General features: G+C 43.6%; 1 protein-coding gene across 1 annotated transcript in view; it reads right to left on the bottom strand.

Annotated features, from left to right (window-relative positions):
• ANKRD42 (ankyrin repeat domain 42) overlaps positions 1 to 18,923 on the bottom strand; it is a 108,958-nt gene that overhangs the window by 7,245 nt on the left and 82,790 nt on the right. Inside the window, exon 11 of the mRNA XM_029602223.1 lies at positions 9,732 to 9,873. Within this exon, the coding sequence (XP_029458083.1) occupies positions 9,732 to 9,873 (142 nt within the window). The remainder of the gene's footprint in view (positions 1 to 9,731; positions 9,874 to 18,923) is intronic.

Raw genomic sequence — 18,923 nt, 5'->3', positions numbered from 1 at the left:
CTGAACATCCAGGTGGTAGAACCTGGAGAAGGTGTGGATGGATGACCATGTCGCCGCCTGACATATCTCGGTGGGTGACAGCATCTTGGTTTCTGCCCAGGACACTGCCTGGGCTCTAGTAGAATGGGCCTTGACTTACAAAGGCGTCGGTTTGTCTGCTTCTACGTAGGCCGCCTTGATAACTTCTTTGATCCAGTGGGCTATGTTTGCCCGCAAGGCCGCTTCCCCTTGCTTCTTCCCGCTGTGAAGGATGAATAGATGGTTAGTCTTTCATACAGGTTCCGACCTTTCCAGGTATCGGACTAGGAGTCTGCAGACGTTGAGGTGACGCAGGCAGCAGGATTCTTCCGAATCCTTATGCTCATTTGGCGATAGTAGCGAGGTGGTTTGGTTGAGATGGAAGTGAGAAACCACTTTGGGGAGGAAGGATGGGACCGTGCGTAACTGGATGGTTCCTGGAGTGAGTCTGAGGAACGGTTCCCGGCAGGACAGTGCCTGTAGCTTGGAGATACGACGGGCTGAACAGACTGCCACCAGGAAGGCTGTTTTCAATGTTAATAGTCGGAAGGACAGGCCATGGAGAGGTCTGAAGGAGGCTCCTGCTAAGAAGTCTAGGACCGGGTTGAGGTTCCATAGAGGCACCAGCCACTTTAGGGGTGGTCGTATCTGCTTGACTCCCTTCAGGAAGCGGGAGACATCCGGGTGAGAGGCTAGGCTACCGTCCTCACTCTTGGTTCCGTAGCATGACAATGCGGCCACCTGTACCTTGATGGAGTTGAGAGACAATCCCTTCTGTAGACCATTCTGTAGGAATTGCAAAATCGCGTGAATTTTGACTAAGCTTGGAATGATGTTGCAGTCCTCACACCAGGCTTCGAATACTCTCCAAGTCCTTATGTAGGTTAGGGATGTGGAGAACTTGCGTGTTCGGAGTGGGACATCAATTACTGCTCCCGAGTATCCGCTCTTCCTCAGGCGAGTCCTCTCAATGGCCAGACCGTAAGAGAGAATCGAGCTGGGTCCTCATGGAGGATTGGCCCTTGTTGGAGCAGATTCCTGTGTGGTGGAAGAGGGCACCCTGTCAGTAGCCTTCTCATGTCTGCGTACCTTGGCCTTCTTGGCCAGTCTGGGGCCACCAGCAGTACTGGTCCCTTGTGGTGTTCTATCTTGTGGATGATTGCGCCCAATAGGGGCCACGGTGGGAAGGCGTATAATAGAGTTTCCTGTGGCTAGTTCTGTACCAGGGCATCAATTCCCGGGGACTGAGGTTCCCGTCTGCGGCTGAAGAAGCTGGGCACTTGGGCATTGGACCGGTTTGCCAAGAGGTCCATGGTTGGTGTTCCCCAACAGCCTACTATCAACTGGAATGCTGTGGTGGACAGTCTCCATTTTCCTGGGTCTAGACTCTTTCTGCTGAGGTAATCCGCAGCGACGGGGCTGAATCCCCCAGGCCCTCCTCACACTGAATACACAAGGCTGTGGCTGTGCAGCCCTCTGGGGATAGGGAAATACCTACAGTACCTGAATGTCATTATTATAATTGAACCATCGTGGTTTGGTCACATGGTATTAATTTCGGACACGAATATCATGATCTGGTCACAAGGTTTCATCTTTAAAATGGATGCCGTGGTGAGGAAATCAAGTGTGCCATGTTTGGTGATTGGGAGCACCGTGTTTTGTGAGAAGTTTGAGACGTCTGTGTTATTTGGTGAGCTTTTACCCCTGATGAAGGATTCAGTCCAAAACCTGGCCATGTTGGGAAGAAGAAACAGCGTAACCAAGTAATCGGACAACAGACAATGAAAAAAAAGGAATGGCAATCATTGTGCAGCTAAGTAATATGAAAGCGATTGAGTATATGAAAATGATTAATTGATGTTAGGTTCAGCACATTTTTTCATGGCTATGATACAGTATGTTTATCATTTTTTGAGTTACACACACAAAAAAGGGGGGGACGGTGGTATGTTCACAATTATAATCACAATGTGGGTAACCTGGATGGTACCTGTACATTACTATGGTATATGAAGCTACCACTGTTCTCTCTACAAATTTTTTTGAAATAATTTTTGAGACATTTAGGAGGGTTTTTGTTCTCTTTGATATAATTTTTGGAAATAATTTAAAAGGTTTTCTCCAAAATCTTTTTTATATGATAAATCGTACAATGTGGGTTCTTTCAGACCAAAAGCTACATGGCAATGGTACTGAGCCTTTATTTTCAAGTAATGATTTTACTAGTATTTTTTATCCTCTCCTCTAGCTCAGCCATGAGGCTCTTTCTGAAACCCAGTATACACAGTCTAGCCATTAAGTGTCACAGATGTATGATGAGAGAGACTCGTTCTCCAGCTGGGGCCATGGACACTGACTTGCAGCATCCCCAGGCCGGGCTGGCCCAAAGAGCAGGCATCACAGTGAAATGTGATTACGTAGCTGTGGCCAGCAGATGGCAGTACAGCAATTTAAATGAAGCGGATGCCTCACTTTAGATGTTACTAACATTATTTTACAGAGCAAGTCAGCAATTTTAAATACAGTACTGTACTATTTTCCCCTTCATTAAATATGTAGAAAATCCAATTAAACCAGTAGTTCATAGGAGCTGAAATTTGTTATGGGCTAATAAACACAGGATTACAGCAACATAAAAGTCTGAATTCTGAGGGTAGCAGCAAGGAAAGTGCCTTACACCTGTATGAAATTGTGCAGTTCCCAAGAGGAGACAAGCAATGTCCTAATATGGTTGACAGACTTTTTACATTTAATTGAATATCTTCAATAAACCATGGCTAGAAACTGACAGTGGCAAAATGCATGATAATTGGTCTGCTTCCATCCAAAATATGTTTGTGACCCTATAACCCAGGGCTTAATTTGTAGACAGAAAGAAAGGGGAAGGTGAGGTGGGACCAGGGCCAGGTGGGACCCGTGCAAAGGGGCAGGACTAGGGTTGAATGTGAACTCTTTCTCTCCCAACACACACACATACCTGAATGCACTTTTCACTTAACATGCATGATGAACTTTGGTAGGCAAAGGATGATTGGGGGTTAGGAATGGAGGATCGCTGGGGTAAGGAGGAGAAGATAAGTACAGAGAATGGGGCCCTTTCTCTTTAACCTCCTCCTCTCTTCCCAGATGGATCCTGATCCTCCTCCTCCAGCTCCTTCTCCATGAATTCTCCAGTGGTTTTCATTCCTCCCCCAGTGGTCCCATAGCCCTCAAGCCTCACCCCCAGTTCCTGGTGAGCCCCTCCTCTCCCTAGAAAATTACCCTCTCCAGCAACTCGCACCCGCCCAAATTTTGCTCTCCCACATCCCCTCATTTACCCCTCCCTGTACCACCACTCTCTCTTCCCCTTCCTTCCAATTCCTTTACTCACCCTCTTATCCTTTTCTCCTGCCCCATTGTGGTCCTCAGCATCAAAATGGTAGGGCCTGGGTTGCCAGACCGAAAAACAGTAGCAGAAGTAGTTGGGTAACAGGCATTCACCCATGTCTCTTCAACCTCGGCTCTTTTCCCTCAGGGCCTCTTCAATTTTATATAAATTGTTTTGAAGTGTTATGGAAAATCTTTGAATATTTGAACTCAGTACTACTAATTGTCCACTGGATGGCATTTGATGTTATATGGGATCCATGAGACTGGCCACGTGGCTGCCCTCATCTCAAGGGAAGCAGCTCCAACACTCTCTGCTCTGCTGAGAGGCCATAAATGCCACCATCTGCTCTGCTCCCTTTCCACGGGGGGGGGGGGGAACTAGAATTGATTTACACTGCTGACTCTGCTTCGCTTCCTTGGGGCCCCCCAAAAAGGTAGCAGAATGCTGTTCTGGGTTGTTCTGACAGAAAATAAAGCCCTGGATAACGGACACAAAAAGGGGTTGAATTAGCACAAGTCTGAACCTTGCGAGTAGTAGTGTCAGTCATCAAAGCTAGGATTGAAGCCTTGACAACTGGCGCTACTGTTCTCACCTTTCAAACCTTTTTTGTGTCTATGCTCTGTTCTGCCGTGTTCACTTCAGGACAGGAGGGCAGGGGCTGTTCTCTCCTCTGCCTGCTCCAGGCTCACTGCCTGGAGGGTAAGGGCTGGAGAAGAACACCCTTGGCTGCTGCTCTCCCTCTTAAACCTGGAAAGAATTAGTGGAAATACATTCTGGGCCACAAATTAAGACCTGTTTATGGCCATTTTTTTTTTCCCTCTTGGTTGATATAATTCAAGAATATGAATCAATCTGGAAGAAATCCCCCAAAAGAATAAATCCCATCCTGCTTCCAGGTTTTAGAAGCCAATATCTGGATTCCCAAAAGGTATTTTGGGGGGGAAACAGGTGACAGAACAATGTGACAATTCCACAATATTATTTTCAGTCAGAAGCATAATCCTGGCATAGCAAGTGACAGCAAAAGAGAGACCATATTGACCCATCCAGTCTCCCCAGTTGCAATTCTTCCATTTTGGGTAGATAAATATATAAATGTCCATATTCAAATAATATCAGTTCCCTCCTCCCATCTCTTTTACTTGAACTTCCAAACCATTTCCTCCCACTGCTGTTCATATCCGTGGCCTCTACCACCTTTACTGAGAGGCAGTTTCAGGCCTTGTAAAAGTCATACAGGAAGATAGCAAGACCAACTCTAAATCCAACACCTCGGTCCCTGTCCACGTCTTATTACAAAATTGTCTAATAATCTGCTAGGATGTCAATAATTAAAATAATCCTGAATGGACAAAGAATCAGTTCATTTTAGCCGATTATCTTTAGGGAAGTTGCAGCTGTTGCTAGCTGATTAGGTTTTTAGTTGAAAATTTGATCAGCTAGATTTATTATGGCTGGGTACTCTGACTAAACTTAACAGATTAATGCTGAAAATCAGGCATTAACTAAGTCCTATTCTTAAAAAAAAACCAGGGATCCCTCTCCTTCCAATCTTAAAATTAACCACTCTGCCCCCAGTAGTACCAACCCCTTCACTCACTCACTCCCCACTTGATCTCAAGAAAAAAAATGTCCTGGTGGCCAATGCCCCTTTTCTCTTGCTAGCCCCACCTTAAAAAAATACAGATTCCTTGTACACATCTCTTTTTTTTTTTAATGATCAGGTCAGACAAGTTGTTCAGTTAACTTTAAGCCTGCTATTTGGGTAACTTTAGCTGGCCAGCCCTGAATATCAGTGCTGACTAGTGAAGGTTTAACCCCCACCTCCAAGTTCACCTCTTTTTGTCCTGCTACATTTTGTTTGAGCTATGATTTGCCAGGACAAAATTTGGCTGTCATCCAGGGCAAGTGCGTCCCAATAGGTGAACCAGGCGACGCTCAACCTAGTAGGAGAGGAGGAGGAGGAGAATGCACCTGGGATGATGTAAGGCTGTTGTTCTCCTCTTCTTTAACTGCTAGAGCAGTTAGTGAAGGGAATGTAGGAGGGAGCCATTAGGGGGTGGCAAAGAGCAGCCATGTGGGACTGCGAGAAGAGCCAATCCCATTCTCGGCCAAGAGGTGTAGAGACTCGGCGGGCCACGAATGGAGCCTATCCCATTCGCAGCTGAGAGGAATAGAGGTTCAGTAGGCCATGAGCAGCACTTCTGTTTGTGTGTGTGTGTGAGAGAACAATGGTGTGAGTGAGAGAGAGGGTGGGAGCCTGTGTAAGGGTGGGTGTGTGAATGAGACAAGAAACTTAAGTGTATATAAGAGAGGGGGCCTGTCTGATTGAATGAGGTCGGGGCCAGAACCAGGTCCTGGACTGGGGGGCAGAGGGGGGAGGGCAGAAGGTTCGCCTAGGGCACCTAATACCCTTGCACCAGCCCTGCTGTCATCAAGACAGGGTTGGGGGGGGGGGAGGAATTGAAACAGCAACTTTTGTCTGGTTAATTCCCAAAGTTAGCAGTAAATCTTTTGAATATTGATCTCACAGCTATTAAAATTAGCAAAACTATTGTCCAAAATATCCAGCCTCCCCATGCTCACTGAAGTTTGGGTTTTAACTATGGTCATTCCATGTAAGCTCCACTTCTTGGAAGCCTGATAGGACTGAAACCGCTCCATGCAGGTTATCCCAAAGCTCAGAGCAGTCTTGCCGTTCTTGTTAGGCTCACATATGACCAGGCTCCACCAGCCAGAATCATGGTTGGTGACCATTATCAGAATCCTAGATTTCTCTTTGTTACTGTCCTATACTTTGTAATTTTATTTTACTATTGCTAGCATTTTTTTCCCCACTTGTTTTATTTTTAAAACCACTGTAAAGATTTTTTTTTTAAAGGGACATTTACAGATAAAACACTGTTTTATGTGCAGAAATGGCCTTTTACAAAATTGCCTGCCAAATAGGAAGGTATTTCCTGTTCATGTGCATGACGACCTGGACTGAGCAGAGGTGTTCTGGGAGTGGCAGGTGGGAGGGCTTTGCACTTATGTGCATAATTTTGAATTTTCAAAAGTATGTGTTTACAATTTCCCCCAAATTATCTGTGCACAGTTTAGCAGGTGTAATTGTGTGCAGGTGATTTCAGTGGGATAGTTACAGACTGTTACAGAATCCCCCTTTTATGTATTACTTTGGCACCACATGTACAAAATTGTCTTGGCAATAACATTTCAGTTAAACAAAAGATGAGATAAATGGCAGGCAGGCAGCCAGAGAGTGAATGTGAACAGGTTAATTGTTTCATTCAGGTTGCTACTTTAAAATATATATATATAAAAATATTTATCAATTCAATTAATTGAATCATTTATCAGGAAAACAAAGGAACCTGGATTTCACATTTATAACATGAATATTCTTTTAAGTGGACTTGATTTTATTACTTCTGTATTAATATGGTACTGGACTTTTCCAGGTTTGAAGAATCAGTAAATTGGTCAGATGGCATTTCAGAGTATTTAGAACCAGTGTTTGCAGAGGCCTAACAGGCTCCAACATCCCCACTCTTTCATTTTGATCCCCCTTTTATCTGCCCCTCCTAATATAAAATCTTCAATGTTTTGTACCATGAAAATCAACCGTTTCCAGCATGTTGTAAGAGTTCCAGTCAGATGGAATGTTTTACTATCAAATAAAAATTATGGGGCAGATTTTAAAATGTACATGCGCGGCCTACATTTGTGCGCGCTACCCGGCACGCACAAATGTACGCGCTACCCGGCACGCACAAATGTACGCCTGATTTTATAACATGCGAGCGCAGCATATTAAAATCAGGTGTCAGCGCGCGTGCAAGGGGGTGCAGACTAGTGCACCCCCTTGCACGCGCGCTGCAAGGGGGTGCACGCTGCAAGGGGGGGGGGCTTTCCCCGTCCCCCCCCCCCCCCAGCTTCCCCTACCTGTCCTGCCCCCCAGCCCAAAACCTTTATTTCACAAGTTAAGCCTGCCAACTGCCGGCGCGCGACCCCCCCGGCCCAGCAGCCTTGCAGAGGCCTCTGACCACGCCCCCGCCCTGCCCATTTTTTCAAGCCCCGGGACTTACACACATCCTGGGGCTTTAGGCCTGGCGCGCGTAAATCCTCCTGGATTTACATGCGTAGGGCTTTAAAAGTCTGCCCCTATAGTTGTATACAAATTACTATAATAAGGTGACAAATTAACAGAAGTCTACTATACACAGAACAGGCATATCAGGGACACCAGTGCCATCTCTTTCACACTGTCCTGTGAACAGAATCAACCTTAACAAACTGTGGAGCAATATCTTCTAGGGATGGCAGAGTTTAGCCTTCAGGCTCTACTGAGGCTTCTGCTTTATAGTAAATGTGGCATAGAAACGTAGGGAAACAGATGATATACTAGCACAGGAGCAGTGGAATGCCTTTTTGGTAGGGTGGGGACTTGTAAATTGTCCCCAGCTCCTTCCCCAGTTTATAATTAATGTCATTCTTTCTTACATATATTCTTCACGTTAACCATATAAAGTACAATAGATTACATGTATTATTATAACAATAAGGAGGTGAGGGCAGGGGTAGAGAGCATGGGTGGGGAAATTAGGGGGCTGAGGGGAATAAGACAGGACAGGGGGCAAGAGCACAGGGAAAGGGGTGAAGAGGGTTATGGGGAGAGGAGAGATGGTGAGGGGGCTAGGAGCAGGGGGAAAGGGCCGGTGGCAGGTGAGAAAGAAGAAAGAATAGGGGCAGGAAAAAGAGGAGGTGGCTGAGGGGAGAGAAGAGACCTGCCTCCCTATAAGAAAACTGACAAAGGCTCTGCGGCTCCAACATAATAACCACTCACACAAGAAAAACCAATAAAGGCTTGGTGGCCCCAACATTATATGGGCATTCTACTGGGACTGCTGAACCTTTGTCCTTTTTCTTATGGGCGGTGGGTAGGGGTGGGGGCAGTAGGGAGAACGAGCAAGAAGTGGGTAAGAGCAGAAGAAAGAAAGTGGAGGGGGTGGAAGAGAGGGAGGGAGGATGGGCAAGAGTCAAGAGCAAGAAGAGGTGAGGACAGGAGGAGAGAGAAGAGGCTGAAGGGAAAAGAGATGTTGGGTGCTCAAATGGAGAGAGGAGAGGTGAGGCGAGGTGAGGGCTGGGATCAGAGGAGAGAGAAAATGCAGAGGAAAATTCTCCTCTCCCTCTCCCCTACCAATAGCCCCTTCTACCTGCTCCCAGGCTTCAAATCTTCCCCATCCTCCTCTTCTCCATTCAGCCCTCTGCCCCTCATTCTCTCTCCAACCTTGTTCTCTTCTACTGCCCCCGCCCATCCTCTCTTCAGCCTCTCTCCTCCTCTTCCCTCCCTCCCCCACAAACCTTTCACTCACACTTGGTTCCCCCCATCCTTGATCGGTTCACATCCTCCCCAATATCAACCTCTCACCTACCCTGGTTCTCCTCCCCAAATCCCTGGTCAATTCTGCCCCTTTACCCACATCCCTCATGTGATCCCTTCACTAACAGCTGCAACAGTGAAAGAAAAGGAGAACAGCAGCCTTCTAGTGGTCCCGGGAGCACTTGCCGCCTCTTCCTGCTCCCCTGCCAGACCCACGCCTAGCGCTTTGAACCACATGATTGAACGTGCACCGCTCAACCTAGAACGAGAGGAGGAGGAGAATGAACCTGGGATGCTGTAAGGCTATTGTTATGCTCTTCTTTAACTGCTGCAGCAGTTAGTGAAGGGATGGCACAGAGGGAAGGGGGTAGATTGTGCATTCCACTGCTACTAATGTTCCTCTTTTGGGGCAGACGGGTGGGAATGCACAAGAGAAGGAGAGGGAAATGTGCCGTTCATTGCCACCAATGTTTTTGTTTTGAGAGGGTCCCCAGTTTCCCATAGAAGTTTGACCAAGACTGGCCAATTCCATGAGTATTTCCCATGACCATGTAATCGCGGGAGAGTGGGAGCCCTGGCTGTGGGAGCGGGAAGGAGTCTCTGATGCTTTTTGCTTGTTGGCCCAAATTTTGGTGGGGCTGTGGCCCCTTCAGCCCCCTCTCCTTCCCGCCCCAATGCCTATCTAATAGCAAATCAAGGTCCATTTAATTTGCCCATTTCTCCTCCTCTTTATAATATCACAGGATCCTCTCCTCAATCTCCAATTTTACCCACCTCTAAAGTCATCTGTGTCTGTCTACTGCCTTTTTTTTTTTTTTTTAATTCTGCTCCATTGGGAAATTATGTAAAAGTAATGGATTTGTGAAAGGTTCTCCAGTCTTGCTGAGGTTCAGAAATTTCAATGCTAAGTAACAGATGATAGTTTTACAGTAAGTGATACCAAAAGCAATCACCAACCGAGGAGGCAATGGAAGTCTGTAAGGTCTCCAAACACCCAGTGAGGTGACCAATTTCTGCCCGGTAATCATCCAGCTGACTTTCCAGTTTCTCTCGACGTAATCGTTCAAATTCAAGTTGGGCTTCCAGCTCTTTAATAATCCTGGTCAAAACAAATTAAAGGCAGCAGACCATGAAAATACAATGTTGCTATTCTACAATCTCATTAAAAATTTATTTATTATTTATTTATTTATTTATTTAGCATTTTTATATACCGATTTTCCAGTAACAGAATTACTAATCAAGTCGGTTTACATTTTAAACAATAACATGACAGGAGGATGTCTTACAATAAACAGGAAGATTGAACTTGGATAAATAATTGGGGTTAACAACATAAAGCTACATCTTTAGTCTTGATCATTTGTTGGCATTCAAATGGAAGCTGAAGTTAGGAGAAAGCTTGGTTGAATAACCAGGTCTTGAGTCTCTTTTTAAATACAATAGGGCATTGCACTAGTCTGAGGTCTGATGGGAGAGAGTTCCAAAGTTTGGGACTGGCGGTTGAGAAAGCTCTTTTACTTAATGTTGTCTTCATCGGTGGGACCTGTAGGTTGTTTCTGTAAGCTTGTCTCACTGGTCTGGTGGAGGTGTGAGATTGAAGAGGGATCTTGAGCTCTAGTGGGGCGATGTTATGTATTGCCTTTTGGATTAATGAGAGTGCTTTGTAAAGTATTCTGAATTTGATGGGGAGCCAATGTAGATTTTTCAAGATGGGTGTAATATGAACTCTTTTGTTTGTCTTAGTTAGAATCCTTGCTGTTGCGTTCTGCAACATCTGTAGAGGTTTTGTGGAGTTAGCAGGGAGGCCAAGTAGTAGTGAATTGCAGTAGTCGAGTTTACTGAGAATGATTGATTGTAAAACTGATCGAAAATCTTGAAAATGGAGAAGGGGTCTCAATCTTTTTAAGATGACTTAAAAATGACTTAAGTCCTGGTGGTGTGGCGAACTCAAAGGTGAATTTTAAAAGCCCAGCACATGCATCAATTAGGGGGTGCACGAAGAAGTCGATCTTGTGTGCACTAACCATATTTTATAAACCTCCCAGATACGCATGTAAAACCTGCTGCTTGCACATCTGAATTTTCCAGGGGTGGGGTAGGGAGTGGGCATGGTCTGGGCATGGGCATTTTGGGGCCTGGTCAAGAGATGTGCCTGGCGCATGCCAAAGTCCCCTGCCATATAACTTCGCTTCTGCTATGGATGGCATGTAAGTTATAAAATACAAGGATCAAGCCGTTTCTGAGGGGTTTAAAGGGTAACTAGGGGGAATATAGGCTATCAAACCAGGGGGTTTGGAGGACCTAGCTGTTAACTGAACTGGTGGCCAAACTGGTAAACTGGCAATAGCATGGGCACGTGCCCCTTTTAAAATCCCCCAACTTATGTGGTAGAAGCGGGATTTGCACATTCATGCGTGTGCCCACTTAAACTTTGGCGCACGTGTGCATGGCCAGGTTATTTTATATATACAACAAGATGACAAACCTCAAACGTCAAAATAAATAATAGTCACCTTGATCAACAAACTGATTACCTATGTCAAAAACATTTTTTTTGGAAACACTTATTTTGTTAATTGAAGAAAAAATGTTAATAAACTTTACAAGATGTATTTAATAATTATCCTTTTGAAAATATTTTTTTAGAAAGGGTGATGGTTTCATATTTCCTATATTTGTTAATACCGCCTTCCAACAAATATATTTTTATTAAAACTTGCTAATAAATGTCCTCTATTTTATTCAAAATACTTTGTGAAAAATTTAAAAATAAAAACATCTTTGCCTCTTACTGCATTATTTTCCCCAATATTCTCCACTGTTCCATATACTAAAGAATGTCACAAATTCTTGAAAACATGATGCTTGCTCAATTTCAAAAGAATTTTGTCACTATCTTTACATTCTCCCACCTGATACTCCTTAATTCCAAAGACAAATCGCTGTGTTTACGTCCTCCCAACGTGGCCTCATTTCAGACAATGTCCTTCATCAGGGGTTGTTTATATATATAGGTATATATATATATATATATATATATATATAGGCAATCAGGTTATTTTATAAACATGTGCGTAAGTTATAAAATAGCCGTGTCCCTGGGTGTGGGCTAATGCACACGTGCCAGTTTGAAAGTTACCATCCCTATTGCTAAAAATCCTAGCAGAAAAGGTTTTCTCCCATACTGTGAGTTTGGCAAAATGAGGGTCCAAGATAGCTTACCTCAAATTCAAGCGGACATGAGCATTTAGTTATTGATGAAAATGGGAACAGAATGCTGGATATATTTTTTAAAATATGTAATTAATCAGAGATAAAGTAGATAGTTAGGGAAGGTACAATTTGAAAAGTTACAGATGAATTTTTTTATTTATTTTTTTTTTTTTTTAGGAAAGAACAAAAACATGCTAGAGATAGGGCATTTGAGATTTTAGAAGCGAACAGGCTCCAGTGGTATGGGGTACAATAGCAAGAGACAAATTATAGTGATGAAGAGAAGGAAGAAGATGACAACAGTGATGCTAGAACTAGTCATCCTCAAACTCTTGCTGATAAGGAAAGAGCATTTTTCTCATGCGGATACCTTCCCTTCTGATTAAGAATGCACCTGGCTTTCAGCAGATATACTATTTATTCTCTTTTACAATTCTTACAGCCCTTCATTCTGTAACAATTTAACTTAATTTATTAAAGTTTTTACTACAGTCATAGAGAGGAGAAAAATGTCACTCTGTGTAAGGAAGGAAATAGAAAGGGACCCTGTTATTAGAGAAATACCAATGCCAGATTCTTCAATCAAACCACCATTACTTGTTCTCCAAGGACACATGGATGACACCATCAGATGGAGCCTGGCATGGAACTTTGATATCAAAGCTTTTAAAAGCAGTGGGCATATACAGCCCTGACCACTCCCCTGCATCCCATGCAGGGGCCTTCAGTCCATAACAAAGCTAAGACTTGGCAAAACCAACTCCAAGGGGAGGCAAGAGAGTTTTTTGATGATTGACCTCCCTGAGAGCTGATTGCAGTCTCTGGTGATCGCTGGTGAGTAGTGCTTACAGCACTCCCACTTATAAAAAAAAAAAAGGAACAGGCCTTAGCCTCAATCCTCATGTAGTGGCAGGTGATGCTTCCATGGTTGGCTTGTTATCCCAACAGAGCTGGGGCAAATACTGTATTGCGCAGTTTTCGAGAAGGTTTCCTTATTCCCTACATGGCCTGACACTTTCATATTGATTTATTCATTCCTTCACTTATTGCCGATTGATCCCTTCACTATCACATGTCAGTGAAAGGACCAATCACATATCAGAAGGCTGTCCTGAAAGGGGATTGATCCTTTTCAGTATCAAATGTCAGTGGAAAGGACCAGTGGAGGCCAGACCCTGGGGAAGGGGAGCTTAGGGCAGGTCAGATAGGGCTCCCAGCCATGTCTTTTTGGTACCCGAGGCACTAGGGACCCACATTTTTCCCTAGTGCATACTTTTTAGCACAGCAGGTCATTTGAATATTACATTGGGTCCCCGGGAGAGGTGGTGTCTGAGAAAGAAAAATAAAAAAAGTGGAAGGCAAAATGCAGAGAGGCAGTGGGCAAAAAGAGACCAGCGGTGGCCGAGAAAGACAATGAGGTTGCAGGCCGCTGCCGGAGCCCAAGCCAACAGCAGCCAAAGAAAAAGAAGACACCGCAGGCTGCTGGTGGCAGCCAATAAAGAAAAAAAAAGAGAGGCTATGGGCCGTTTCGGAGCCCAGGCCAGTAGTGGTTGAAGTGAGGGAAGAGAAGCTATGGGCCAAAAAGAGGCTGGCGGCGGTCAAGGAAGACAATGAGGTTGTAAGCAGGCTGTGGCCAAAGAAGGAAAAAAGCACAATTGTGAGAGCGAGTGAGTCCGCCTGTGAGCATGTGTTTGTGTGCGTGAGAGAGGCAGCTTGCTTGGGTATATGTATGAAAAAAAGAGGCAACTGCTTGACTGTGTATGTGTATGAGAAACAGGCAGCCTGCTTGTGTGTGTATGTATGTAAGTGGAGACAGGCTACCTGCTTGTGTGTGTTTGAGAAAGAGGAGTCAGCATTTGTGTGTGGAAGTGGCAGGAAGGAGAAAATTTGTGCACCTTCCCTATCGCCAGCTAATCCACGCAATTTTAGGATGACTGGAAATCAAACATTCCCAGGTATGGCAAACAGGGAATTTTTTTTAACCTTATTAGTTTTAATTATTGGTAGTTTGATGTGTCTCCTAAACACCAAAAAAAATTTCAATTTTTAATTATTGGATATTCATCTGCTATTTTTAAGTATATGTTATTTTATTTAGTATGGTTTTACTATTATGTTTTATATTTCTTGGTTTCACTGTTTGATATTTTATGAAAGATTGTAATATTTCTGTTTTTCGTATAGTGTCTGGCTTGTTGCGGTTTCCAGTTCAATTTTCTCTCTCTATATATATATATATATGGTCTAGTTATTCTATATTTGAGGGTTTGTCTGTGTTCTGCCTGTGTCAGACCAAGGTAAGGTTTTTGGTTAAGGCAGCTTGGCTTGTTGTGTATTCCTAATAGAAGGTGTATGGATGTTTTAGGTAATATTTGTAGTGTTGCCTTTTCATATACTGTTTGAGTGATGGCAGTTAGTGCTTTTTGGTATGGGAGGTTTACTATATTTTAGTTTACTTGTGGCTTTCCAAAGGTCAAACCCACCCCCAACGCATGTTACAATAGACCTATTACCATACGAGTTCCAATCTTTTTATGCAGAGTTTTCTAGTTGGCAATACAGCAGTGCATGTAAATATAGTAATCATGCTATGATATATTTACTTCAGAAGACTGTACTTTAAATGTCCTTTTTTCATGCACAATCTTATTACAGATGCATAATTTTTAAGTGTGTGTTTGTGAGGTGGGACAGGGGTGGGTGCAAAGCTGTAAGGTTTGCCTAGGATGCCTTATACCCTTGCAGCAGGCCTGACTACACTGGCTCCACGTGGGAAAGCAGAATTCCATCTGGAGCTGTGCCGACGTGAGCCAGGCTCTCCTCACTCTCGGCTGCAGCAGTGAGGCACATAATCTTGGCCACAGCTTACATTTTCTTTTTCTTAAATCCTGGAGAAAGCAGGTAGTATGGATCATTTCTGCCCCCCCCCCCCCCTCCTCTCCCAGGAGTATGTAGGCAAAGCATAGCCTAGGGAACCAAAAAAGCAGGAAACTAGCACACAGACAATGAGAATGTGCTGGAGTGGGGGCAGGCCCTGAGAGGTGGAGACAAGCTACCGTAATAGAAAGGGAGGGGGTGAGGCACAAGGAGGTACGTGTGCAGTGTTAGTGACGCTTCTGTCTGAGGTGCTGGCCTGGGCTGCCCTTTGAGAGGGGCAGCTGGCTGTGGAAGCAGTGAGTCTTCTGGAGAGAGAGGTGCCAAGAAGGGGTGAAAAGTGGAAGGCTGAGGAAGGGCTGGCAACAAGCATAAACTTTTATATAATGCTATGGCAGTGCTGGGGGCAGGAGGGCACTCAGTGAATGAGCACACGAGAAGTAGTAAAACAGCAAATGTATTTGTCTGTGTCTGAATGCGTGTATCTGAGCCACTGGCTGGCAGTGTGATTGTCTCATTAATTGGCAACTGATTCAAGAACTGATTGGTTGGCAAGAGACTTTTCACCAGTCCAGGAATGCAGGATACATGAGAGATGTACCCAAACATGTGGAGTCCCAACTGATTGCCTGGATAGAAGGGGGACTGCAGCTCAGTTTACTCATCTACACTCCAGGATGTGATCTACTTAGGTTGTTAGGAAAAATGTGAAATTTATGTTGATTTTTTTCTCAGTTCTGTGAGGCCCCAGGTCACTTGATGTACCTTTCAAAAATTAACTCCGTGTTCTTTTGGGAACTGGTAAAGTACATGCCACACAGAAAGCACACCAGTGAGTTTTGAAAAAACATCCCTTGGGCTGATTTTTGCCTGCAATCTGCCTCTGCCCATTTCTCCAGTGGAAAATGCTGGGAGAGAGGTGGGAGGCAGGGCTTAGGGTTCCTGGGAGTGTGGCACGGTTGCCAGCTTCCTAGAAATATTATCACTGACACGCTCCTCTGGGGACTCTGATCTCTGCTTTCCTCCTTCCGCAGCATTTGAAATCACCGAAAGGGCCAGAACTACAAAAAGACCCGCCTCCCCCTTTGCCCCTCTTGATGGCTTAGCCTGTGCTGTACCTTGGAGGAGGGAGTGCCATCTCATCCGCACCGAGCGGCAGTTACTATCCTTAAGAGAAACATGGGCATAACCTGCACCGAGCAGCAGTAACTACCTTGGGAAGCTTGCTGGGCAGACTAGATGGACTATTTTGGTCTTTTTCTGCTGTCATTACTATGTTACTATGTATATGTTACTATGTCTCAGGTGGCATAATGCCTTGAGCCACCTCTGCTTCTGGGTCCTTCAGTATTGATGCCTTCAGTGCTGATGAAATTGAACTGGACTTTATCTTGGCAGAGAAGATTATCTGTAAATCCAAGCCTCCAGACCTTGATGACCCTGGGTTAGAGCAGGTGCCACAACCAGGGACATTATGCTCTAGTTCTAGACATCCCATGCAAATTTCATGATGATAAGTAATAAGCGATGTAAAGTGTATTATGCAACTTACTAATACGTGAAGGTTATTGAAATGAAACTTATGTATTACAAACTTCTGACCTAGCCCATACCTAACATGTATTTGATGTTGTGTTTACCTAGATTGTTTATTGTTTTTGTTCTTAATTTGTTCTTAATTGATATATATTATGTCCACCTTATTTCATATTGTCTGTAAAGCTTGTTGCTGATTTATTGTTTATTGTAAACCGAGGTAATGTTTTTAACGTGCCGCGGTATATAAAAAAAAAAAAAATCACTAAATAAATAAATAAATAAATGTGTTAGTGTGTTGACCTAGAAAATGAATATTGCTTTTGTAAACAGTTGTGATCTTCTTTTGGAACAATGGTATATAAAATTCCTAAATAAATAAATAAATGAAAATCTTGAAATTGCATTGTCAGTAAATAGAAGACTTAGCATTACCACTAATACCTGCTCAGGATTTATTCTATGGACAGTTGGAGAGTCCTGCTAAGCACTGCCCAGCCTCTGCCTGTACCTGCACAAGTGCCCCAACACTTGGGTCTCCACTTGCCTCTGGGCAAGTACCTGAACAAAAATATATCCCCTGGTAGTTTCTAGGGACACTGAGACCCCACAAAACTCAAGGTTGGGAGTGAGAGGTCACACAGTTCCTAGAAATGAACTTACAGACCAAATACAAAAAATGATGATACCTCCAATTAGTCACAGGAACAGAGCTAACACACTAAAATGTCTATTAACAAATAGTAAATTGGATGGAGAATAGAAAAAAGATGTAATTTGCAGGATTCATATAAACATCCCCTAGTCAAATTTCACTATACAAAGCCAGTACCTGGGGAGGTTCAGGTTAGCCCATCTTCACAAGGATTTACAAAGCTGTAAAAAGTCTTAGTTCAGATCTGGTTCCTCTGCACTCCCAACCAAGACTGAGAACTTCTGTGAATTCTGGGCTAATCTCTACTAGAGCTGATAATGATAGCCCAAGGCACTGGCTTCTTAACCAACAATAATACAGAATATTGCAACATTACAACTTCCTATGGAAGTACAAGTCTCACTTTGGGGTACACAGCAGGTTAACCCATTTAGTCCTAGCTGCCAAAAACTGCAGAGCACAGCAGAGGTTTGGCGCCACCTACCCATCAGTTCAAGAATTGCAAGGGAAAGTAGGTCTTACTGGGGAAACAAAAAGGTTTCCATGCAAAATAAGAAATCTCAACAGACACAAAGATCACCCATTTGTGTGACTGATTCATCCTGTTTATCCTTGGACAAACATATACCATAGCATTACAGAATACATTTTTTTTTCTGTTGTGTTATCAAATGCTTTTTTTTAATCAAATTTTCTTTTGGATCACCTTCTCCTACCCAGATGGCAAGTCAAACTGGCAGGTGACCTCACCAACCACGAGGGCTGGAGAGAAATCACCTTCATCTTCGGTGCCTCTCCTATTGGCTAAGATTCAAGTGTAGGACCTTAGCTATAAGCTAAAGATGGTCTCTTTTGGATTTTCATTTGAGACTGAGAACCAGTAAAATATGTGGGGTCAACACTCTGCCACCCAATTCTGGGACACTATTACATTACAACCAGTAGTGTACTATATATGTCTAGTTGTGCTACATAAATGAAATAGTAATAGTAACAATTTCCAAATCAAGAGGACTAAATCACAAGTAAAAAAAATAAGAAGCCTCTTCTATGGCCGAAAGGGCAATAGTTTTTCTTCCTTCCCTGGAATCAAAAGAATCACCTGCTATGCATCCAACCAGCCCCAATGGATCAGTTTGCCAAATCTGCTTAATATAAGTAGAACTGAGTTTCTTTTCAAAAGTTTTTGCAGGTTTTTTTCAGTGCCATAAGTTACAGGTGTTTTTTGGGCTTCTCAGGCCTGCCAGCCACAAGAAGTGACACCTGCTGGTGGGCACCACAGTTAGTTTTTATTTTTGATTTACCACAATTCCTTGACTATATAAAAAAAAAGGTAAGCAATTAAAGGATAAATAAAACAGCACAAGATATCATATCCAATAGATCATAAGTAAAAAAAACATGGGAAAGGTGGGCAAGGGTGTGATTTCCACCTGTCTTTACAGATTTCAATAGGCAGCCTTAGGAATACTGCAGTAATGTCCCAGGGAAGTGAAATCTATTGAGGGTGTGCGGGCCTAGGCATTACTGCAGAGGATAGGAAATTGAAAACTTTCAGTCTCCTATGCTACAGCACTGCAGCTTAAGACACAAGGGCTGGCCCCTGATTCATTTTATGTTTTTTGTTTTGGCTCAAGCGTTCTATGGTATGCATTTTAAATACTAAACCATAAGCAGTCTATGAGCCTTGGAAAATAATACAATTATCCTAAAACTGATGTGACTGATTTTGCTTTATCACACAAGTAATAGAGAATCAGAAGCACAGCAGCAACTTGGGAATCCAACAATAGTGAACCTGAGAGGGCACGTTGAGCTCTGCAGAATTTTTTGATGTTGTTACAACCCTATCACAATTTTTGTCAATT

The sequence above is a fragment of the Rhinatrema bivittatum genome, chromosome 5, assembly GCF_901001135.1.
Source record: "Rhinatrema bivittatum chromosome 5, aRhiBiv1.1, whole genome shotgun sequence".
Taxonomy (NCBI): domain Eukaryota; kingdom Metazoa; phylum Chordata; class Amphibia; order Gymnophiona; family Rhinatrematidae; genus Rhinatrema; species Rhinatrema bivittatum.
This window is presented reverse-complemented; position numbering and strand designations above follow the sequence as displayed.